This window comes from Nomascus leucogenys, chromosome 2, assembly GCF_006542625.1.
Source record: "Nomascus leucogenys isolate Asia chromosome 2, Asia_NLE_v1, whole genome shotgun sequence".
NCBI lineage: Eukaryota > Metazoa > Chordata > Mammalia > Primates > Hylobatidae > Nomascus > Nomascus leucogenys.
This window is the reverse complement of record NC_044382.1, coordinates 37,512,100-37,536,086: the sequence shown is the minus strand read 5'-3', so window position 1 is coordinate 37,536,086 and position 23,987 is coordinate 37,512,100. Positions and strand designations below refer to the sequence as shown.

Sequence of the window (23,987 nt, the reverse complement as noted above, 5' to 3'; positions counted from 1 at the left end):
TTTGAGAGGCTGAGGCAAGCTGAACCCTTTGAGCTCAGTAGTTCGAGACCAGCCTGGGCAATGGGGCAAAACACTGACACTAACAAAAATACAAAAAGTAGCCAGGTGTGATTGTGAACCTGTAGTCCCAGCTACTCAGGAGGCTGAGGTAAGAGGATCCCCTGAGCCCAGGAGACAGAGACTGCAGTGAACCAAGATTGTGCCATTGCACTCCAGGCTGGGTGACAGAGTGAGACCTCATCCCCCTGGCAAAAAACGATTAACTTTCTTATAATTCTGAAGTAATAAAGGTAAAAATTTGAAATATAATCTAAGTCTAACCAATATGCTATATGGTCAGGCATTAACTGATAGCATTGTTTTTCTAACTAAGGAAATGAAATTTATGTTATTCCTACTCCTACTCCATGAACTAAACTCTCATGTGAAAATACAAGTTTTAGTTTATAGTTTGTTTATACTACTCTGCACAAATATACCCATGTTCTTATCGAAGCTCTAAGTATGCTGGGACAGATACTACAAATGAACTTTATGATGAGCGAATTAACCTGATTTATAGTCCTGTACCTTCTCTACATGCCATATCCATTATTAAAGAAATGAGTCTAAGTAGGAAGTAGAGTTAACCTATAGTTGCATTTCTTGAATTTCTTATTCTCTTTCTTCAGTCTTTTTCGGTTAACCTACACACACACACACACACACACACACACACGTTTATAAGTGGGATGGGAGAGGGGTATGGTGATAATTAAAAGAGGTAAGCTTTCTCTTGAGATGAAAATGTTTTAAAATTGTGATGGCGGATGCACACCTCTGAATATATTAAAAGCCATTGAAATGAAAAAAGGGTGGGGGGAATCCAAAAGTGTTGCAGACCCAACCTTGAGATTTGCCTGTTTGGGAATGAATTTTCCAATAACTTGAAAGTTGTAAAAACTCACAGTTCTCAGGGTTAGGTGTCAGAAAGAAAAGGAAGTAATTTATTCTTTAATAAAGCAATTGTTAAATACTCTTTAGAACTACCACTGATTGCAATTTTGCAGTGTCTACTCATAGTGTCTATATAGGTACCATGAAAAAGATGTACTTGTGAAACTGTTCTCATGTTACTTCAGAAACATTTTGCTCCTAAGTGTATATTCTATCTCTGGTTAAATGTTCATTGAATTTTATTTAATCATTAATCTCAACAGCATTAAACAGTCAATAACATAAATGACAGTCTTCTCTTTGTGCTCCTCCCTGTACAACATCACAGAGCTCCATCTGTACACACGAAAGTCACATGAAAATAGAACTCAGTGTTTTATATTACATAGTCTATTCAGTACGTTTAGAAGTATTTTGCCTCCAATATTCAACCAGAATAAAAGACTCAGTGAGAACGCGTGGTGGCGCTGCAGGTTAAGATGACGGAACATAGAATTGCCTGCGCAGCTCCAGGATCCAGCAAACGGTTTCCCAAAGCCTGGAAGCAAAAGAATAGCTGAGCCAGAGCAAACGCGAGTGTGAAACCTTTTTAAGACAGCATTGGGCTGCTTGGTTCTGACATTCTGGAGTGCAAAACCGTGCTACTAGGATCCTGGGGATACATGAAGCTTCTGTGAACCAACTTTTCAAGAAAAAGCAATGGAGATTGGATGGATGCACAATCGGAGACAAAGGCAAGTCCTTGTTTTCTTTGTTTTGCTGAGCTTGTCTGGGGCGGGCGCCGAGTTGGGGTCCTATTCCGTAGTGGAAGAAACGGAGAGAGGCTCTTTTGTGGCAAACCTAGGAAAAGACCTGGGGTTGGGGTTGACAGAGATGTCCACCCGCAAAGCCAGGATCATTTCCCAGGGGAACAAACAGCATTTGCAGCTCAAGGTTCAAACTGGGGATTTGCTCATAAATGAGAAGCTAGATCGAGAGGAGCTATGCGGTCCCACTGAGCCTTGCATACTACATTTCCAAGTGTTAATGGAAAAACCTTTAGAAATATTTCAGGCTGAACTGAGGGTGATAGATGTAAATGACTATTCTCCCATGTTCACTGAGAAGGAAATGATTCTAAAAATACCGGAAAACAGTCCTCCAGGAACTGAGTTCCCTCTGAATTATGCTTTGGACTTGGACGTAGGAAGCAATAATGTTCAAAACTATAAAATCAGCCCAAATTCCCATTTTGGGGTTCTAACCAGAGAACGCAATGATGGCAGGAAATATCCTGAGCTAGTGTTGGATAAAGAGCTGGATAGGGAGGAGGAGCCTCAACTAAAATTAACCCTGACAGCGTTGGATGGCGGCTCTCCATCGCGATCTGGAACTGCTCAGGTCCGCATTGAAGTGGTGGACATCAATGATAACGCCCCTGAGTTTGAGCAGCCCATCTACAAAGCTCAGATTCCAGAGAACAGCCCTCTTGGCTCCCTGGTTGCCACCGTCTCCGCCAGGGATTTAGACAGCGGAGCCAATGGGAAAATATCATACACACTCTTTCAGCCTTCAGAGGATATTAGTAAAACTTTGGAGGTAAATCCTATGACAGGGGAAATTCGACTGAGTAAACAGGTAGATTTCGAAACGGTTACGTCTTATGAAGTGGACATCAAAGCCACAGATGGGGGAGGTCTTTCAGGAAAGTGCACTCTTCTCCTGCAGGTGGTGGATGTGAATGACAATCCCCCACAGGTGACCATGTCTGCACTCACCAGCCCCATCCCAGAGAACTCGCCTGAGATAGTAGTTGCTGTTTTCAGCGTTTCAGATCCTGACTCCGGAAACAATGGGAAGACGATTTCCTCCATTCAGGAAGACCTTCCCTTTCTTCTAAAACCTTCAGTCAAGAACTTTTACAGCTTGGTAACGGAGAGAGCACTCGACAGAGAAGCAAGGGCTGAATATAATATCACCCTCACCGTCACAGATATGGGGACTCCAAGGCTGAAAACGCAGCACAACATAACAGTGCAGATATCAGATGTCAATGATAACGCCCCCGCTTTCACCCAAACCTCCTACACCCTGTTCGTCCGCGAGAACAACAGCCCCGCCCTGCACATCGGCAGTGTCAGCGCCACAGACAGAGACTCAGGCACCAACGCCCAGGTCAGCTACTCGCTGCTGCCGCCCCAGGACCCGCACCTGCCCCTCGCCTCCCTGGTCTCCATCAACGCGGACAACGGCCAACTGTTCGCCCTCCGGTCTCTGGACTACGAGGCCCTGCAGGCGTTCGAGTTCCGCGTGGGCGCCGCAGACCGCGGGTCCCCAGCGCTGAGCAGCGAGGCGCTGGTGCGCGTGCTGGTGCTGGACGCCAACGACAACTCGCCCTTTGTGCTGTACCCGCTGCAGAACGGCTCCGCGCCCTGCACCGAGCTGGTGCCCCGAGGGGCCGAGCCGGGCTACCTGGTGACCAAGGTGGTGGCGGTGGACAGCGACTCGGGCCAGAACGCCTGGCTGTCGTACCAGCTGCTCAAGGCCACGGAGCCCGGGCTGTTCGGCGTGTGGGCGCACAATGGCGAGGTGCGCACCGCCAGGCTGCTGAGCGAGCGCGACGCGGCAAAGCACAGGCTGGTGGTGCTGGTCAAGGACAATGGCGAGCCACCGCGCTCGGCCACCGCCACGCTGCACGTGCTCCTGGTGGACGGCTTCTCCCAGCCCTACCTGCCGCTCCCGGAGGTGGCCCCAGCCCAGGCCCAGGCCGACTCGCTCACCGTCTACCTGGTGGTGGCTTTGGCCTCGGTGTCTTCGCTCTTCCTCTTCTCGGTGCTCCTGTTCGTGGCGGTGCGGCTGTGCAGGAGGAGCAGGGCGGCCTCGGTGGGTCGCTGCTCGGTGCCCGAGGGCCCCTTTCCAGGGCATCTGGTGGACGTGAGCGGCACCGGGACCCTGTCCCAGAGCTACCAGTATGAGGTGTGTCTGACAGGAGGCTCAGAAACAAATGAGTTCAAATTCCTGAAGCCGATTATCCCCAACTTCCCGCCTTAGGGCACTAAGAAAGAAATAGATTAAAATTCCACCCATCACAATAGCTTTGGATTTAATTATTGATAGGAATCCATTTGATAAATTTCTTAACTTCTTATGATTGTCTTGTTGATTAAATTGTTCATGCTCACCACCACCAATATGGTGTTATTTTTCTCTGATTGTTAGTTCAAATTATGTTGTTAATTCCAGTTTCCCTTTTCCTTATATTTACCCAAAGACGTGTTGCATATAGAATCCCAATTAACAAAATAGACTTTATCTTCAAAGTTGATGTCATTTAAAATTTTTTCGTCTTTATATTTTATTTACTTCCTATTCATTTTTTGCTCTGTTTTTCATGTTAGTTTTCAGTTTCCTAGAACCTCAAGTGTTAAAATAACTTGTTGCATGTATTAGGCATATTTCCTCTGTTACATTTCTTTTGTCTATTTTCCTTTCGAAATTGGTAGTCTTGTTGGGTTCAAGCTCAATTTTCGTATAATACTTTTCTTAAAGTTTCTTTCTCTCTTTTCTTTTTTTTTTTTTTATTTTTTTAGACAGGGCCTTACTCTGTCACCCAGGCTGGTGTGCAGTGGCACAATCTTGGCTCACTGCAACTTCTGCCTCCTGGGCTCAAAGGATCCTCCCACTTCAGCCTCCCAAGTAGCTTGGACTACAGGTGCATGCCACTATGCCTGGCTAATCTTTTGCTGAGATGGGATTTTGCCAGGTTGCCCAGGCTGATCTTGAACTCCTGGGCTCAAGGCATCCTCCCTCCTCAGCCTCCCAAAATTCTGGGATTACAGGCATAAGCCAATGTGCCCATCCAAAGTTTTATTTTTTTTTTAAGACTGAGTCTCGTAAAGTTACCGTTTTAAAAAAAGTTCTATTTTCCCTGTATTGATATCTCCCTAAATAAAATATAATATTCCTATTGTAAGTGATATGAGAAATCTTTAACCAGCCTTATCTAAAAATAAAGAGAAGCCATTGTAAGACATTCAGTATGTGTAAATGTGTTTGTGTTTGTAGACAAAAAGCAAAGGTATTATGTAAAAATATTTAATAATTTATTCTTTCTATTACTGACTTAAAAAATCAGAGGTCCCTGTTATATTTTTCGTGGCAAACAACTGAATCTCATTAAATTGGAAAAAATAACTTATCAAGGAGATATTTACATGGTTTGGCTTTTATATTCATCATAGTATACATTGGTGGTATCTAGCCCTTTCTCTGTAAAACATCCCTATGTTTAATCTGTATTTCTTGTTTATTATGTGAAAAGTTGAGCTTCTTTCTAGATATTAGGCCTTTGAATAAAATTCTATGTGAGTCAGATTTAATAATTTGTTTTCACTTTCAATAGTGTTAGGATAGGTGTTAGTTTGATCTGTTCTTTACCTCCCCTTATTTGGTTCAGAGAAATTAGGGCCTACTAGATTTCCAATAAAAGGGACCTGAAAATAAAGGTCAGTCCCTTCTTTAATTCTGCAAGTAACTTTAAAGCTAATCTAAGAAAAAAAAAAAACAAATTGCAAAGTATGAGTAAATTAAATAAAACAACTTTCAAATCGCAGAGATCGAAAGGCACTGAATGTTGTTTCATGTCCTACTCACTAGTTTATTTATGCATGCCTTAATATAGCAAGCATTTACTGAGTGGCTAATTTGCCAACCGCAGATGACTAAGACACATTTGTTCTCAAGTAGTTCACACGTTGATGAAGGGGCAAACCGGCCTAAACATATTTATGGAGTAAGCATAGTTGTATGCATAAGTTTTAGAGAAGCACAGTGGAGAGACAGCCTAAATGCCTGGTTCTGGACTACAGAGCGGTGATTCTAGTTAGGCAATCTGAGATCTTGAAGAAATTTGTTGACGAAGATGTGAAACAAGTTTTTTTGGTTGTTGTTAATTTTTGGTGTTCCTATGCCCAAAGTTTTTGAGAAAGTGAAATCGATTATTTTGGTGGTTCCAGAAGGCACCCACAATTTTCCCTTTGTTTGCATAAGAGTCGTGTCAGAGGCGAAAGACCTAGTACACAGCTAAATCTAACACAGAGTTGAACAGGGTTACTGCTAGAAACGTTTTTTGAACTGTTCAATTTTTAACTTTTTGCATGAAGCAATGAAGAATTTTTATATAAACACAAGAATTGGGCACAGCCATTTGACTTGTGTTGGAAGCCACAAGGTGGCGCTGCAGACTAAAGAGATGGAAGAACAAAATTGACCAGAAGGCTACGGAAGTCCTTGACAAAAAGGAAACGTTGAGACAGATGGGCTGAGAAGAAGAGCTGTCGAGCCCCTGACCGGGAAACGAAAAATTAAAAACCCTAGATCTCTGGTACACATAAGTCTGGGTTTGCGATTGCTATTTGTGCTGGGACAGTGTGATTGAGACTGACATTGAGGAAAGAAGCAGCTATGAAGACCAGGGGGTTCAGCTTCCCAAGACAAAGGCAAGTCCTGTTTCTTTTTCTTTTTTGGGGAGTGTCCTTGGCAGGTTCCGGGTTTGGACGTTATTCTGTGACTGAGGAAACAGAGAGAGGATCCTTTGTGGTCAATCTGGCAAAGGATCTGGGACTAGCAGAGGGGGAGCTGGCTGCAAGGGGAACCAGGGTGGTTTCTGATGATAACAAACAATACCTGCTCCTGGATTCACATACTGGGAATTTGCTCACAAATGAGAAACTGGACCGAGAGAAGCTGTGTGGCCCTAAAGAGCCCTGTATGTTGTATTTCCAAATTTTAATGGATGATCCCTTTCAGATTTACCGGGCTGAGCTGAGAGTCAGGGATATAAATGATCACTCGCCAGTGTTTCGGGACAAAGAGATGGTCTTAAAAATATCAGAAAATACAGCTGAAGGGACAGCATTTCGACTAGAAAGAGCACAGGATCCAGATGGAGGACTTAACGGTATCCAAAACTACACAATCAGCCCCAACTCTTTTTTCCATATTAATATTAGTGGCAGTGATGAAGGCACGATATATCCAGAGCTAGTGTTGGACAAAGCACTAGATCGGGAGGAGCAGGGAGAGCTCAGCTTAACCCTCACAGCGCTGGATGGTGGGTCTCCACCCAGATCTGGGACCTCCACTGTACGCATTGTGGTCTTGGACGTCAATGACAATGCCCCACAATTTGCCAAGGCTGTGTATGAGACCCAGGCTCCAGAAAACAGTCCAGTAGGGTCCCTTATTGTTAAAGTGTCTGCAGGAGATGTAGACTCAGGAGTCAATGCAGAAGTATTCTATTCATTTTTTGATGCTTCTGAAGATATTTTAACAACCTTTCAAATCAATCCTTTTTCTGGGGAAATCTTTCTCAGAGAATTGCTTGATTATGAGTTAGTAAATTCTTACAAAATAAATATACAGGCAATGGACGGTGGAGGCCTTTCTGCAAGATGTACAGTTTTGATTAAAGTATTAGATACCAATGACAATCCTCCTGAACTGATCATATCATCACTTTCCAACTCTGTTGCCGAAAACTCTCCTGGGATAGTATTGGCTGTTTTTAAGATTAAAGACAGAGACTCTGGAGACAATGGAAAGACAATTTGCTATGTTCAAGATAATCTGCCTTTTTTTCTGAAACCGTCTGTTGACAATTTTTACATCCTAATGACTGAAGGTGCACTGGACAGAGAGAGCAAAGCTGAGTACAACATCACCATCACCGTCACTGATTTGGGGACACCCAGGCTGAAAACCGAGCACAGCATAACCCTGCAGGTCTCCGACGTCAATGACAACGCCCCCGCCTTCACCCAAACCTCCTACACCCTGTTCCTCCGTGAGAACAACAGCCCCGCCCTGCACATCGGCAGTGTCAGCGCCACAGACAGAGACTCAGGCACCAACGCCCAGATCACCTACTCGCTGCTGCCGTCCCAAGACCTGCATCTGCCCCTCGCCTCCCTGGTCTCCATCAACGCGGACAACGGCCACCTGTTTGCCCTCAGGTCTTTGGACTACGAGGCCCTGCAGGCGTTCGAGTTCCGCGTGGGCGCCACAGACCGCGGCTCCCCGGCGCTGAGCAGCGAGGCGCTGGTGCGCGTGCTGGTGCTGGACGCCAACGACAACTCGCCCTTCGTGCTGTACCCGCTGCAGAACGGCTCCGCGCCCTGCACCGAGCTGGTGCCCCGGGCGGCCGAGCCGGGCTACCTGGTGACCAAGGTGGTGGCGGTGGACGGCGACTCGGGCCAGAACGCCTGGCTGTCGTACCAGCTGCTCAAGGCCACGGAGCCCGGGCTGTTCGGCGTGTGGGCGCACAATGGCGAGGTGCGCACCGCCAGGCTGCTGAGCGAGCGTGACGTGGCCAAGCACAGGCTGGTGGTGCTGGTCAAGGACAATGGCGAGCCTCCGCGCTCGGCCACCGCCACGCTGCACGTGCTCCTGGTGGACGGCTTCTCCCAGCCCTACCTGCCTCTCCCGGAGGCGGCCCCGGCCCAGGCCCAGGCCGACTCGCTCACCGTCTACCTGGTGGTGGCGTTGGCCTCGGTGTCGTCGCTCTTCCTCCTCTCGGTGCTCCTGTTCGTGGCGGTGCGGCTGTGCAGGAGGAGCAGGGCGGCCTCTGTGGGTCGCTGCTCGGTGCCCGAGGGTCCTTTTCCAGGGCATCTAGTGGACGTGAGCGGCACCGGGACCCTGTTTCAGAGCTACCAGTACGAGGTGTGTCTGACTGGAGGTTCAGAGACCGGCGAGTTCAAGTTCTTGAAGCCAATTACCCCCCACCTCCCTCCCCAAAGCGGTGGGAAAGAAATAGAGGAAAATTCTACTCTCCGCAATAGCTTTGGATTTAATTATTGAAAGGAACCCATTTAATAAAGACATTTACTTCTTTAATATAGTCTTGTTGGCTAACTAAATTGTGTATGCCCACCAGAAAGAAGGTACTATTTTTTGTTTGATTCATCTTCAACTTTGCGTATTATGCTTAACTTCACAAGTTAACTTTTTCTTATTTTGTGTCCTGATGAGGCATATCTTACTAGAATCCCATGAGTGAAATAGATTATTTTTCAAACTTGATATCATTTAAAAATTTTTTTTGCTCGTTTTAAATGTCTTTATTGACTTTAAATTCATTGCCTCTACGTTATTCATTAGTTCTTCTTTTCCTAAAACTTTTTACTTGTTAAAATAATCTGCTGCATGTAATATGTGCTTTTACTATTTGATATTTCTTCTATTTTTCTTTTGAAACCGGTGTTCTTATTGGTTTGCCATCTTTGTTTATTACAACTGTTTTTTTTTGTTTTTTGTTTTTTGTTTTTTGAGACGGAGTCTCTCTTGGTCGCCCAGGCTGGAGTGCAGTGGCGCGATCTCGGCTCACTGCAACCTCCGGCTCCCAGGTTCAAGCGATTCTCCTGCATCACCCTCCGGAGTATCTGGGACTACAGTTGCATGTCACCACGTCCGGCTAATTTTTGTATTTTTAGTAGAGACGGGTTTCACCATGGTGGCCAGGATGGTCTGTCCTTGACCTCGTGATTCACCCCGCTCAGCCTCCCAAATTGCTGGGATTACAGGCGTGAGCCACCGCACTCAGCCTACAATAATTTTCTTAAACTTTACCTTTTATTTTAAAGTTCTACTTTCCCGGCATTGATAGTTCTCTATTTGAAATATAATGTTTCTACTGTAAGCGATATGATAAATAAACCTCTAATCAGCCTTAGAAGAAAAGCCACTGCAAGACATTGAGCGTGTGTAAATGGGCTTTAGTTTGGGAACCAAAAAAAAAAAAGAAAAAAAAGAAAAAATTTAGTCATTCTATAGGATCATGTGAAAATATTTAATTTGCTCCTTTTAATTCTGTATAAACAAATCAGAGGTTCCTGAGGTTCCTGTTAAATTTTTAATGGCTAATAGCTCAGTGCCATCCAGTTGAAAAAACAATAGCAATCACAAAGTAGAGGTTTATATTGTGCGGCTTTTATATTCAACTATTAGAGTGTTATTGGTAGTGTCTAGCCTTTTCCTCCACAACATTCCTTGACTTAATCTATTTCACCTGCCTATTATAGAAAAAATAGAACTTCTTTCTAGACATAAGGTCTTTGAGGCAGGGCTCAGTTGCTCATGCCTGTAAGCCCAGCACTTTGGGAGGCCGAGGCAGGCAGATCACCTGAGGTCGCGAGTTCGAGACCAGCCTGACCAACACGAAGTAACCCCATCTTTACTAAAAATACAAAATTAGCCAGGCATGGTGGCACATGCTTGTAATCCCAGCTACTCGGGAGGCTGAGGCAGGAGAATCGCTTGAACCCAGGAGGTGGAAGTTGTGGTGAGCCGAGATTGCACCATTGCACTCCAGCCTGGGCAACAAGAGCAAAACTCCACCAAAATAAAATAAAATATAAAATAATTTAAAAAGACCTTTGAAGAAAATTCTATGAAAAAAGACACTATAATGCTGTTCTTAATTTAAATAGTGTTAAGATAGGTGTTATTGTGGTCTATTCTTTACCTCCCTTTATTTGGTGCAGAGAAGTTAGATCCTGCTAAATTTCAATTAAGAGGGGACCTTAAAATAAGGATCAATCTCTTATTTAACCCTGTAAGTTACTTTAAAGCTAATACAAGAAAAACAAAGACAAGTGAAAGTAAGGAAACAGAAATTGCAAAGAGTAAATGAAAGAAAAAAACTTTCAAGTGGTAGGAATTGAAAGGCACTGAAAAACGTTTCAGGTTCTACCCACCTGAGTTTATTTATGCATGTCCTAATACAGGCAGTATTTATTGCTTGTCTGATTTGTCACTCACAGATGATTAGGACATAGTTCCTATCCTTAAATAGCCCACACATTGAAGAAGAAATAGACTAGCATGAATTAAGAAGCAATAATATTTGCAGGGCAATCATAGTGGTATACACAAGTTTTTACGAGAGAATAGAGGAGGAACAGCTTAAATGCATCATACAGGATTACAGAGTGATGATCTCCTTAATCAGTGTGATGAGATTTTGAAGAAGTTTGTTGAGGAAGGTGTGAAACAAATTTTCTTTGTCTGTTTTGGTGTTCTTATGCCCGATATTTCTGGAAAAGTAAAATCTTCTGTTACTTTGGTGATCCCAGATGTCACCAACATTTTCCCTTTGGTTCTTGACATTGTATGAGAGTTGTGTCTGAGATGAAAGGACTAGTAGAGCGCTAAATTTAGCACAGTGAGGTGGACAGAGTTATTGCTAGAAACATTTTCAAGTGTTGAATTTTTAACTTTTCCCAAAAAGAATTGAAGAATCTCAACAATGTGACTATTTCTGTGTCTCAACATTAATTTTTACAAGACAAACGAAAACAAACATGAAAAATTTAAATGAGGCACTAAAGGAAAATTGTCTGAATACACACACACAAATGGGTACAACTACTGAAATCTGGTGGAGGCCACACGGTGGCGCTGCAGGCTAAAGAGACGGTTTGGGAATTGCTCTGAGGATGCTATGCAAGTCACTAATAAAGGAAGACACGGACAGACGAACTTAAAAGAGAAGCTTTAGCTGCCAAAGATTGGGAAAGGAAAAGGACAAAAAAGACCCCTGGGCTACACGGCGTAGGTGCAGGGTTTCCTACTGCTGTTCTTTTACGCTGGGAGCGGTGGCTGTAACCAACTAGGAAATAACGTATGCAGCAGCTATGGCAGTCAGAGAGTTGTACTTCCCAAGACAAAGGCAAGTCCTGTTTCTTTTTCTTTTTTGGGGAGTGTCCTTGGCAGGTTCCGGGTTTGGACGTTATTCGGTGACTGAGGAAACAGAGAGAGGATCCTTTGTGGTCAATCTGGCAAAGGATCTGGGACTAGCAGAGGGGGAGCTGGCTGCAAGGGGAACCAGGGTGGTTTCTGATGATAACAAACAATACCTGCTCCTGGATTCACATACTGGGAATTTGCTCACAAATGAGAAACTGGACCGAGAGAAGCTGTGTGGCCCTAAAGAGCCCTGTATGTTGTATTTCCAAATTTTAATGGATGATCCCTTTCAGATTTACCGGGCTGAGCTGAGAGTCAGGGATATAAATGATCACTCGCCAGTATTTCAGGACAAAGAAACGGTCTTAAAAATATCAGAAAATACAGCTGAAGGGACAGCATTTCGACTAGAAAGAGCACAGGATCCAGATGGAGGACTTAACGGTATCCAAAACTACACAATCAGCCCCAACTCTTTTTTCCATATTAATATTAGTGGCAGTGATGAAGGCATGATATATCCAGAGCTAGTGTTGGACAAAGCACTAGATCGGGAGGAGCAGGGAGAGCTCAGCTTAACCCTCACAGCGCTGGATGGTGGGTCTCCATCCAGGTCTGGGACCTCCACTGTACGCGTCGTTGTCTTGGACGTCAATGACAATGCCCCACAATTTGCCAAGGCTCTGTATGAGACCCAGGCTCCAGAAAACAGCCCCATTGGGTTCCTTATTGTTAAGGTATCGGCAGAAGATGTAGACTCTGGAGTCAACGCAGAAGTATCCTATTCATTTTTTGATGCCTCAGAAAATATCCGAACAACCTTTCAAATCAATCCTTTTTCTGGGGAAATCTTCCTCAGAGAATTGCTTGATTATGAGTTAGTAAATTCTTACAAAATAAATATACAGGCAATGGACGGTGGAGGCCTTTCTGCAAGATGTAGGGTTTTAGTGGAAGTATTGGACACCAATGACAATCCCCCTGAACTGATCGTATCATCATTTTCCAACTCTGTTGCTGAGAATTCTCCTGAGACCGCACTGGCTGTTTTTAAGATTAATGACAGAGACTCTGGAGAAAATGGAAAGATGGTTTGCTACATTCAAGAGAATCTGCCATTCCTACTAAAACCTTCTGTGGAGAATTTTTACATCCTAATGACAGAAGGCGCGCTGGACAGAGAGATCAGAGCCGAGTACAACATCACCATCACCGTCACTGACTTGGGGACACCCAGGCTGAAAACCGAGTACAACATAACCGTGCTGGTCTCTGACGTCAATGACAACGCCCCCGCCTTCACCCAAACCTCCTACACCCTGTTCGTCCGCGAGAACAACAGCCCCGCCCTGCACATCGGCAGCGTCAGCGCCACAGACAGAGACTCAGGCACCAACGCCCAGGTCACCTACTCGCTGCTGCCGCCCCAAGACCTGCATCTGCCCCTCGCCTCCCTGGTCTCCATCAACGCGGACAACGGCCACCTGTTCGCCCTCAGGTCTCTGGACTACGAGGCCCTGCAGGCCTTCGAGTTCCGCGTGGGCGCCACAGACCGCGGATCCCCGGCGCTGAGCAGCGAGGCGCTGGTGCGCGTGCTGGTGCTGGACGCCAACGACAACTCGCCCTTCGTGCTGTACCCGCTGCAGAACGGCTCCGCGCCCTGCACCGAGCTGGTGCCCCGGGCGGCCGAGCCGGGCTACCTGGTGACCAAGGTGGTGGCGGTGGACGGCGACTCGGGCCAGAACGCCTGGCTGTCGTACCAGTTGCTCAAGGCCACGGAGCTCGGGCTGTTCGGTGTGTGGGCGCACAATGGCGAGGTGCGCACCGCCAGGCTGCTGAGCGAGCGCGACGCGGCCAAGCACAAGCTGGTGGTGCTGGTCAAGGACAATGGCGAGCCTCCGCGCTCGGCCACCGCCACGCTGCACGTGCTCCTGGTGGACGGCTTCTCCCAGCCCTACCTGCCGCTCCCGGAGGCTGTCCCGGCCCAGGCCCAGGCCGACTCGCTCACCGTCTACCTGGTGGTGGCGTTGGCTTCGGTGTCTTCGCTCTTCCTCCTCTCGGTGCTCCTGTTCGTGGCGGTGCGGCTGTGCAGGAGGAGCAGGGCGGCCTCTGTGGGTCGCTGCTCGGTGCCCGAGGGCCCCTTTCCAGGGCATCTGGTGGACGTGAGCGGCACCGGGACCCTGTCCCAGAGCTACCAGTATGAGGTGTGTCTGACGGGAGGCCCCGGGACCAGTGAGTTCAAGTTCTTCAAACCAATTATTGCGGATATTCAGGCACAGGGCCCTGGGAGGAAGAGTGAAGAAAATTCCACCTTCCGAGATAGCTTTGGATTTAATATTCAGTAAACTCTGTTTTTAGTTTCATGTACTTTTGGTGTGTTACATAGCCATGTTTCTATTAGTTTACTTTAAATCTCAAATTTAAGTTATTATGCAACTTCAAGCATTATTTTCAAGTAGTATATCCCTGTGGTTTTACAATGTTTCATCATTTTTTTGCATTAATAACAACTGGGTTTAATTTAATTAGTATTTTTTTCTAAATGATAGTGTTAAGGTTTTAATTCTTTCCAACTGCCCAAGGAATTAATTACTATTATATCTCATTACAAAAACCTGAGGTTTTGATTCATTTCAGAGCTTGCATCTCATGATTCTAATCACTTCTGTCTATAGTGTACTTGCTCTATTTAAGAAGGCATATCTACATTTCCAAACTCATTCTAACATTCTATATATTCGTGTTTGAAAACCATGTCATTTATTTCTACATCATGTATTTAAAAAGAAATATTTCTCTACTACTATGCTCATGACAAAATGAAAACAAGCATATTGTGAGCAATACTGAACATCAATAATACCCTTAGTTTATATACTTATTATTTTATCTTTAAGCATGCTACTTTCACTTGGCCAATATTTTCTTATGTTAACTTTTGCTAATGTATAAAACAGACTATGCCTTATAATTGAAATAAAATTATAATCTGCATGAAAATGAATAAAAATAAAACATTTTGAAATTTGTGTTTGAGATTGCTGGAGATATTCATTTATATATTGCAAATTTATTTTAAATACCAAATTTTTAATAAGCAAGAGGAACTAAAGGTTAGAATGCAAAACAAGTTTCATTAGTTTTTTTATATTACTATACATAAAATATATACTATATATAACTAACATTTTATAGTTTTTTAAATTAGCTGTTCTGCCAGTCCCTTACCACAGTTTGGTTTCTTCTTGAATTGATCTCAATATTTATAAATAATATGTTTATAATACTATATCTTGATATTGTTTTGTATTTGAACCATTTCTCTCCAGAATAGAAAAGCATTTAGCTTTATTTCCAAACTAACAAACATATACAAACATTGCAAATTCTTTTTCTCCTATTCTCCCAATATAGATGTTGCAGTTTCTTAAATTAGTAGTTATTATCTATATTGCTACGTGCTTCAGAATATGCATTTGTATACTGTACTATAATTACATTCCCATACTTGAAAAGTATGGTTCCTAGAGTCCGTAATTGTTATTTCATACTTGCATTATTTTCTATGTACCTCTATTTTTTTTTCCATGTCTTTCATTTGAATGTATTTTCTCCTTAAAAATATTCCAATTTTTAAGATACTCTGTCAATGACATTTATTTTCAGGAGCTCTTTCATCCTGAGTTTCCTCTGTTTCATTTAGACTGGTTAATCTATAGACTGTTACCCTGGGACTTTTTCCCTTCGATACTTTCCTGTATGAGTCTACTTTTACAAGGTCCAGTATACTCTTCTTTCTTAGTTTACTCTCTTATTCAGCTGGCACACATCTCTCAAGACATTCATATAAATGAATGCAGAAGAGATTTTTAAAAAATTGTCTCCTTACATTGTGAAGACATCTTTTTGTTTGTTTTCATTTGCTTGATAGTTTGACTGGGTATAAAATTCTAGTTTGAAAATAATTTTCCCTCAGATTTTGAAAGCTCAAGCTGTTTCTTTTACTCATTGCATGTCGAGTTTCTTCAGAAGACTGACTTGATTTTTATTCCACCTCTCTTTGTGTCCTTCTCTCTTACCTCCTTCCCTGGAAGCATTGAAAAACTTTTTCCGGCCGGGCACAGTGGCTCACGTCTGTAATCCCAGCACTTTGGGAGGCCAAGGTGGGCAGATCACAAGGTCAGGAGTTCGAGACCAGCCTGGCTAACATAGTGAAACCCTGTCTCTACTAAAAATACAAAAATTAGCCAGGTGTGGTGTCGTGTGCCTGTAGTCCCAGCTACTCAGGAGGCTGAGGCAGGAGAATCACTTGAACCCGGGAGGTGGAGGTTGCAGTGAGCCGAGATCATGCCATTGTACTCCAGCCTGGGTGACAGTGTGAGACTCTGTCTAAAAAAAAAAAAAAAAGAAAAACTTTTTCCTGGTAATCTGAAAAGACCTTAATACAGGCATTTTATTTATTAATCTGGCCTTGCAGGCATACCCTGTTAACGTATAGACTCTTACTGTAAGTTCTGAGAAATTTTCTTGTCATGTTTTAGTAATAATTTATCCATTGAGTTTTCTACGGTCTCACTTTAACCAGAATCTCATTAAATATTGCACCTCCTGTGTTGATTTTCTGAAACTCTAAATTATAATTTTTTTCTTCTTTTCCATCTCTTGTTCTACTTATTAGACAATTTATTTAATCATCCAATCTTCATATTTAAGTTTTTCTTTTTGAATAGCAAATATTTATTTTTAAGAGCTCTTTTGGTTTTTCACAACATCCTATTACAAATTTGCAAATGTAAATCTTCTTTCATCTATAATTAATCTATTTATTCTTTAAAAATGCATTATATAGTAAGAGTTATTATTATACCTATTTTAAACTTGCAAGTGAATCAAAGGGAAGTTAAGAATTTGCCTAAGGCTATATAGCTAGTAAGGGGCACTTAAGCCCTAAGCTATTCTTTGTCTTCCAGATCTAAATACATACTTGATAGGGTTACTGTTAACATCAATTAGGTAAATACAAATGAGGCACTGGAATAATGAACTCAGAAAAAGTCAATAAGTGTTAGCTCTTATTACATTTTGTTTCTCTGGGGATATTAATCAGATATTTTAAAAGGCTTTCTTTTGTTTTCTGAATTATATCTATTCCCTCCTGTTGCTTTTTGTGTGTGGCAGTAGTATTACAGTTTTGGCCTTTTTATTTCATGTTGTAGGCATTTTCTCAAATGTCTTGTTTTCTTTGGCTGTCTTATTATATATATGAATGATGACACAGCAAATGCTGACAGTCAACCCTTCATGAGTATGGATGACAGGGCTTCACTCTAATGTAACCATGCTAGGATGGAGCTACTACCTTGGGAAACCCCCACATATCAGTACATGTAAGTCTTTATCTGTGCCTTTCATATTTCCCAGGATAGAATTCTACAATATTCAATGTTTTGGGGTGCAATGGGGAAGATATCAGGCATATATCTTGTGTCCTACAATCTGAGAGTATCATGGCTAGGAGTCTCACTATACAGAAGGCAGTGTTTTGCCTAATCTCCCTATCTTTAGTTTCATACCTCCTACTTTCACTCAGCTCTGCCTGGGGTTTCCAAGACTGGAGATAGTATAGTTTCTCCAGAATATAATCTAATTTCTCCAGAGTATAAGCTTTCCATTCTCTGGCTCTCAGTTATTTTCTTGTCTCTGTATGATGGTGAAAAGACCAGAGAATTCAACTATCCTATATACATACTTTCAACTAATAACTTCTTTTTTAAGCCCTTAATTGACTTCAACCTTCTTATACACCTGGTTCCTCCAAGTCTGGTACCTACTAGGATTACATAGAGAAAACCCAGTAGTTTAATTTTAGTATCTCCAATGCAGGAACTTTATTTTAGACATTTCTTGGAACTACTGTCAATTGCTCTTTCATCTGCTTTCTATCATCAAATAATTTGTGTATTCACTTATGTATTCTTAGTCTTTGTGAATTCATACCTTTTATTACTTTTCTGTCATTTTAGAGCAGGGTTAAGAAGAAGGAAGGATAATCGTATAGTCAATCCACATACTATTCAGTTTCTACTCTTCTGCACTGATAATTTTTCAACCATGTATCTAGTTCACATTTTCATGAATGTAATTTGCAATTAGCATTTTTAAAAGCAGGCTTCTTAGATATCCTCCATTCTTGAAGTACTTTGAGATGTCTAATAGTGGATACCATTGGTAGTTTCCAAGCACCTATTCCAGCTATCTCCCTCATTATGTAGCAGCCATGCACTTTGGCTAGGACTGAAACCACCTCAAGTTTAAGGGGCAATCTCTGACTGGATTAAAACAAATGGTCAAAGATGGAGTCTTTAGATTCTGGGACTAAAATCTCTACCTTTAATCCTATATGTCTTGAGACACTGATTTCTTCAGTAACAGGATGAAGTGCTCTCAGTTGGTCTAATCAGAATGAAGGCTAAGATTTTGTTCTATTATTGAGGAAGAAAATCTCTCTCATTCTGTCTTCTTGAGCTGAAAAACAAAGCAGATAGCCATAGATGTTGCTGGAATAAATCTTGGGAAACTGAGGGAGGCCAGTCTTAGAAATAAGCCTGCTTTAAATGAAACTAACATGCTTGTGCTTGTATACTTATTATTTTTTGAGAAGCTGGAACTAAATCAAGGATTCTCATATGTGTTGTACTCCCAATATCTTACTTTACTTTCTAGCAGTTCACAATTCCTTGCTACCAAGGAAATCTATATGAATGTCTTCTTGTGCTATCATAACTATCAAAGTATGTCCCATCTCATGGTTATTCCAGTTTCATGTCCTCTGAGAGGACTTCTAAAATGACCCATGTATACTTTGCCTTTTCATTACCACCTAAGGAGAGTCAAGTAGTGATAGAATTTTGTACAGCTTAATAATATTGTTGTTGTTTTATGTTTCCAATCTTCTCAGAAAGATTACAAACCACTGGAGGCCAGGAATCACATCTTGTATTTCTGTATTCACCACAACTAAGCACGTTTTGTTGTGTGGAGAATGGGGAAAGATAAATGCTTTAAGATGAATATTAACAGCATATCAAACTAAAGAGAATATGAAATAATTATTACAGAACGTGCAATATATTTGTAATCACTTGAACACAATGAATAAAACAATATTTTTTTCTGGAGGACATATAAGTGAATGGAATTTAGGTAGCTTTCACCAAACTGTGAAAATCTATGGAGACACTTGGTGGCGCTGCAGGATAACATCGTGAAAAATATATTTACTGGATGGCGTTGTGAGCACTGATATCCAGTGCACACAGAGAATCAGAAGACAGAAAGAACAAGCCTTCACGAGGGTGACCTAGAAGCCATTCGACAGGGTTAAAATCCTTAGACTACAGAGGATTTGGTGGACAAGTCAGAGACGCGTTCCCCAGAGCTGAAGCCTTTCTTCAAGAAGCCTACAAGAAAGGAGCTATGGAGAACGGAAGGGCATGCACTCAGCAGATAAGGCAAGTCCTGCTTCTCTTTGTTTTGCTGGGAATGTCTCAGGCGGGCTCTGAAACTGGGAGCTTTTCCGTGGCAGAGGAAATGCAGAGCGGGAGTTTTGTAGGCAATCTGGCAAAGGATCTGGGGCTGAAGGTGAGAGAACTGTCCTCACGGGGGGCTCGGGTGGTCTCTAATGATAAGAAACAGCGTTTGCAGCTGGACATAAACACTGGGAATTTGCTCTTAAGTGAAACACTAGACAGGGAGGAGCTCTGCGGTTCCATCGAGCCTTGTGTGCTACATTTCCAGGTGTTAATGCAAAACCCCACGCAGTTTTTACAAATTGAGCTTCAGGTCAGGGATATAAATGATCACTCTCCCATCTTCTTGGAAAAACAAATGCTCCTAGAAATCCCAGAGAACAGTCCTGTTGGTGCTCTGTTCTTACTACAGAGTGCGAAGGATTTAGATGTAGGAATCAATGCTGTAAAAAGCTACACAATAAGCCCCAACTCTCATTTTCACATTAAAATGAGAGTCAATCCAGACAATAGGAAATATCCCGAGTTAGTTCTGGACAAGGAGCTGGATTATGAAGAGCGCCCGGAGCTCAGTTTCATCCTCACTGCTCTGGATGGCGGGTCCCCTCCCAGGTCTGGAACTGCCTTGGTCAAAGTGGTGGTGGTGGACATTAACGACAACTCCCCTGAGTTTGAGCAGGCTTTTTATGAGGTGAAGATTCCGGAGAATAGCATCCTTGGCTCGCTGGTTTTGACTGTCTCAGCTTGGGATTTAGACTCTGGAAGAAATGGTGAAATATGCTATACCTTATCCCATGCCTCAGAAGATATTCGCAAGACATTTGAAATTCATCAAAAGTCTGGAGACATTACTTTAGCAGCACCTTTGGATTTCGAAACGATTGAGTCATACTCGATAATCGTTCAAGCCACAGATGGGGGAGGACTTTTTGGAAAATCTACAGTCAGAATTCAGGTGATGGATGTAAATGACAATGCTCCTGAAATCACTGTGTCATCAATTACCAGTCCAATCCCAGAAAATACGCCAGAGACCGTGGTTATGGTTTTTAGTATCAAAGATATAGACTCTGGGGACAACGGAAGAATTGTTTGTTCCATTCCTGAAGACCTCCCATTCGTGCTAAAATCTTCAGTTGAGAATTACTACACGTTGGAAACAGAGAGACCACTGGATAGAGAGAGCACAGCCGAGTACAATATCACCGTAACCGTCACTGACTTGGGGATACCCAGGCTGAAAACCGAGCACAATACAACTGTGTTGGTCTCCGACGTCAATGACAACGCCCCCGCCTTCACCCAAACCTCCTACACCCTGTTCGTCCGCGAGAACAACAGCCCCGCCCTGCACATCGGCAGTGTCAGCGCCACAGACAGAGACTCAGGCACCAACGCCCAGGTCACTTACTCGCTACTCCCGCCCCAGGACCCGCACCTGCCCCTCGCCTCCCTGGTCTCCATCAACACAGACAACGGCCTCCTGTTCGCCCTTAGGTCCCTGGACTACGAGGCCCTGCAGGCGTTCGAGTTCCACGTGGGCGCCACAGACCGCGGCTCCCCGGCGCTGAGCAGCGAGGCGCTGGTGCGCGTGCTGGTGCTGGACGCCAACGACAACTCGCCCTTCGTGCTGTACCCGCTGCAGAACGGCTCCGCGCCCTGCACCGAGCTGGTGCCCCGGGCGGCCCAGCCGGGCTACCTGGTGACCAAGGTGGTGGCGGTGGATGGCGACTCGGGCCAGAACGCCTGGCTGTCGTATCAGCTCCTCAAGGCCACGGAGCCCGGGCTGTTCGGCGTGTGGGCGCACAATGGCGAGGTGCGCACCGCCAGGCTGCTGAGCGAGCGCGACGCGGCCAAGCACAGGCTGGTGGTGCTGGTCAAGGACAATGGCGAGCCTCCGCGCTCGGCCAACGCCACGCTGCACGTGCTCCTGGTGGACGGCTTCTCCCAGCCCTACCTGCCGCTCCCGGAGGCTGCCCCGGCCCAGGCCCAGGCCGACTCGCTCACCGTCTACCTGGTGGTGGCGTTGGCCTCGGTGTCTTCGCTCTTCCTCCTCTCGGTGCTCCTGTTCGTGGCGGTGCGGCTGTGCTGGAGGAGCAGGGCGGCCTCTGTGGGTCGCTGCTCGGTGCCCGAGGGCCCCTTTCCAGGACATCTGGTGGACGTGAGCGGCACCGGGACCCTGTCCCAGAGCTACCAGTACAAGGTGTGTCTGACGGGAGGTTCCGGGACAAATGAATTCAAGTTCCTAAAACCGGTTATCCCTAATATCCAGGCAAAAGGTCCTGGGAAGAATAGTGAAGAAAACCCCACCTTTCGAAATAGCTTTGGATTTAATTTTTAGTAAGAATGCTATTTACATTTTCATATACTTTTTTAGTTTTATATAATCATATCAACATTATTTAGTTTTAAACTAGTTACGTTATTATGCAATACAACTAATTGTATTTTTAATTTTTTCTTTTCTCCCCCCACCTTTTTTTTTTGAGACTGAATCTCGTTCTGTCGCCCTGGCTGGAGTGCAATGGTGTGATCTCAGCTCACTGCAACCTCTGCCTCTCGGGTTCAAGCAATTCTCCTGCCTCAGCCTCCCGAGTAGCTGGCATTACAGGCGCCTACCACCACGCCCGGGTAATTTTTTTTTTTTTTAATCTTTAGTAGAGACGGGGTTTCACCGTGTTAGCCAGGCTGGTCTTAAACTCTTGACCTCATGATCCACCCGCCTTGGCCTCCCAAAGTGCTGGGATTACAGGTGTGAGCCACCGCGCCTGGCCTTTTTTTTTTTTTTTTTTCCTTTTTGATACAGAATCTTAGTCACCCAGACTGGAGGTCAGTGGCAGGATCTCAGCTCACTGCAACCTCTGCCTCCTGGGCTCAAGAGATCAGCCCACCTCAGCCTCCAAGTAGCTGGGACTACAGGCGTGCGCCACCATGCCCGGCTACTTTTTGTATTTTTTGTAGAGACGGATCGTCACCATATTTCTTAGGCTGGTCTTTAACTTCTGAGCTCAAGCGTTGCACTGCCCTCAGCCTCCCAAAGTGCTGGGATTACAGGCGGCCAGGCCTATTTTCAATTTTCAAGTATTGCATATCATTGTGAATAACATTGTAAATCCTTTTTGTATTAAGTAACAGGTAGTTAATCCATTTCTAATGAATAATTTTAAGGTTTTAATCCTTTCCAAGTGTACAATAATTTACTGATTATTATTTCTCATTCTAGAAAACTGACTTTGATTTTTCTCTTAGGTTTTTTGTTTTGTTTTGTTTTTTTGAGACGATGTTTCACTCTTGTCACCCAGGCTGGAGTGCAATGGTGTGATCTCAGCTCACTGCAATCTCTGCCTCCCAGGTTCAAGCGATTCTCCTGCCTCAGCCTCCAGAGTAGCTGGGATTACAGGTGCACCACCACACCCAGCTAATTTTGCATTTTTAGTAGAGATGGAGTTTCACCACGTTGGTCAGGCTGGTCTCTAACTCTTGATCTCAGTGATCTGCCCACCTCAGCCTCCCAAAAAGCTGGGATTGCAGGCGTGAGCCACCGTGCCCATTTCCTCAAATGCCCAGCCTCCCCTAGTATTTTTCACTGTCTGCATCCTATGATCCTAACCACTTGTGTATTGTAGTTTCTTCATGGGAGAAGTCATATCTGCCCTTCCAACCTTATTCTAACATTCTATTTATTCATTTAAAAAGCCACATCATCTAGTTCTAAATCACAGCATTTAAAGAGAAACATTTCATTATTAATGTGCTCATGGTAAATTAAATATTATTTTGTGATTAATATTATACTTCAATAATAACTGTGCTTGTACTATTTTCTTAAATACACTACGCTTACTTGGCTAATATTTTTAATGCTTACTTTTGTGTATATATATATATATATATAGAGAGAGAGAGAGAGATCATGTCTTATAATCCAAACAAAATGTAATAAACTGTATGAAAATAAATAGGAATATTAAAACATTTTGATAATTTTGGGATGAGAATATTGGTGGACTGTTGGAAAGATATTCACTTTTCCTTTTATTTTGTAAATTTATTTCATTATTTTCAAATGTAAAAATCAAGGTGAACTAAAGGTTGAAAGAAAAACAAGGCCTGGCTCAGTGGTTTGGCTGGGTGGGTTAGATCACGCCTGTAATCTCGGCACTTTGGAAGGCTGATGCGAGCGGGTCACCTGAGGTTGGGAGTTCAAGACCAGCCTGGCCAACACAGTGAAACCCCATCTACACTAAAAAATACAAGAAGTAGCTGGGTGTGGTGGTGTGTACCTATAATCCCAGCTACTCAGGAGGCTGAGACAGGAGAATCACTTGAATCCAGGAGGCAGAGGTTGCAATGAGCCAGGATCTTGCCACTGCACTCCAGCCTGGGTGACAGAGCGATACTCCATCTCAAAAAAAAAAAAAAAAAAAAAAAAAAAAGAAAGAAAGAAAGAAAAGAAAAGAAAAAAACAATATTTTCTTTAATTTCCAGTCCCCTTCTATTGAGTGGCTTCTTCTAGAATTACCTCAATACTTCTAAATGATATGTTTTTGCTGTTAAATCTTGCTACTCCATTTTACATTTTAATCATTTCTTGCTATGTATTTTTAAAACAAGATATAACTTTCTTTCCAACTAATGTAAACCAATATAAGCACTGTACATTCCCTTTCTTCTATTCTCCCAATAAAATTGTTACAGTTTTTTTTTTTTTTTTGACAGAGTCTTACTCTGTCACCCAGGTTGTAATACAGTGGTGTGATCTCAGCTCACTGTAACCTCTGCTTCCCGGGTTCAAGTGAT

General features: G+C 43.5%; 3 protein-coding genes across 5 annotated transcripts; all 3 read left to right on the top strand.

Annotated features, from left to right (window-relative positions):
• The first annotated feature begins 216 nt into the window (after positions 1-216).
• LOC100587407 (protocadherin beta-10) lies at positions 217-14,687 on the top strand. Of its 3 annotated transcripts, none has more exons than XM_030827670.1 (2): positions 217-2,742; positions 12,714-14,683. In XM_030827670.1, exons 1-2 carry the CDS (start codon positions 1,636-1,638, stop codon positions 14,001-14,003), a joined length of 2,397 nt encoding a protein of 798 aa, XP_030683530.1. In that variant the 5' UTR covers positions 217-1,635; the 3' UTR covers positions 14,004-14,683. The 3 variants fall into 3 exon arrangements, with proteins under 3 accessions (XP_030683530.1, XP_030683524.1, XP_003266557.2); XM_030827664.1 differs by having other exon boundaries at positions 217-3,891; positions 13,863-14,683; XM_003266509.3 differs by lacking the exon at positions 217-2,742 and having other exon boundaries at positions 10,319-14,687.
• On the top strand, positions 5,851-8,810 carry LOC100584387 (protocadherin beta-9). The gene has a single exon (XM_030827674.1). It carries the CDS (start codon positions 6,379-6,381, stop codon positions 8,770-8,772), a length of 2,394 nt encoding a protein of 797 aa, XP_030683534.1. The 5' UTR covers positions 5,851-6,378; the 3' UTR covers positions 8,773-8,810.
• Positions 14,688-18,733: 4,046 nt separating the features above from the next.
• LOC100587746 (protocadherin beta-11) lies at positions 18,734-23,375 on the top strand. Its single transcript, XM_003266510.4, has one exon. The coding sequence runs from the start codon at positions 19,135-19,137 to the stop codon at positions 21,526-21,528; it is 2,394 nt and encodes a 797-aa protein (XP_003266558.2). The 5' UTR covers positions 18,734-19,134; the 3' UTR covers positions 21,529-23,375.
• Positions 23,376-23,987: the final 612 nt, after the last annotated feature.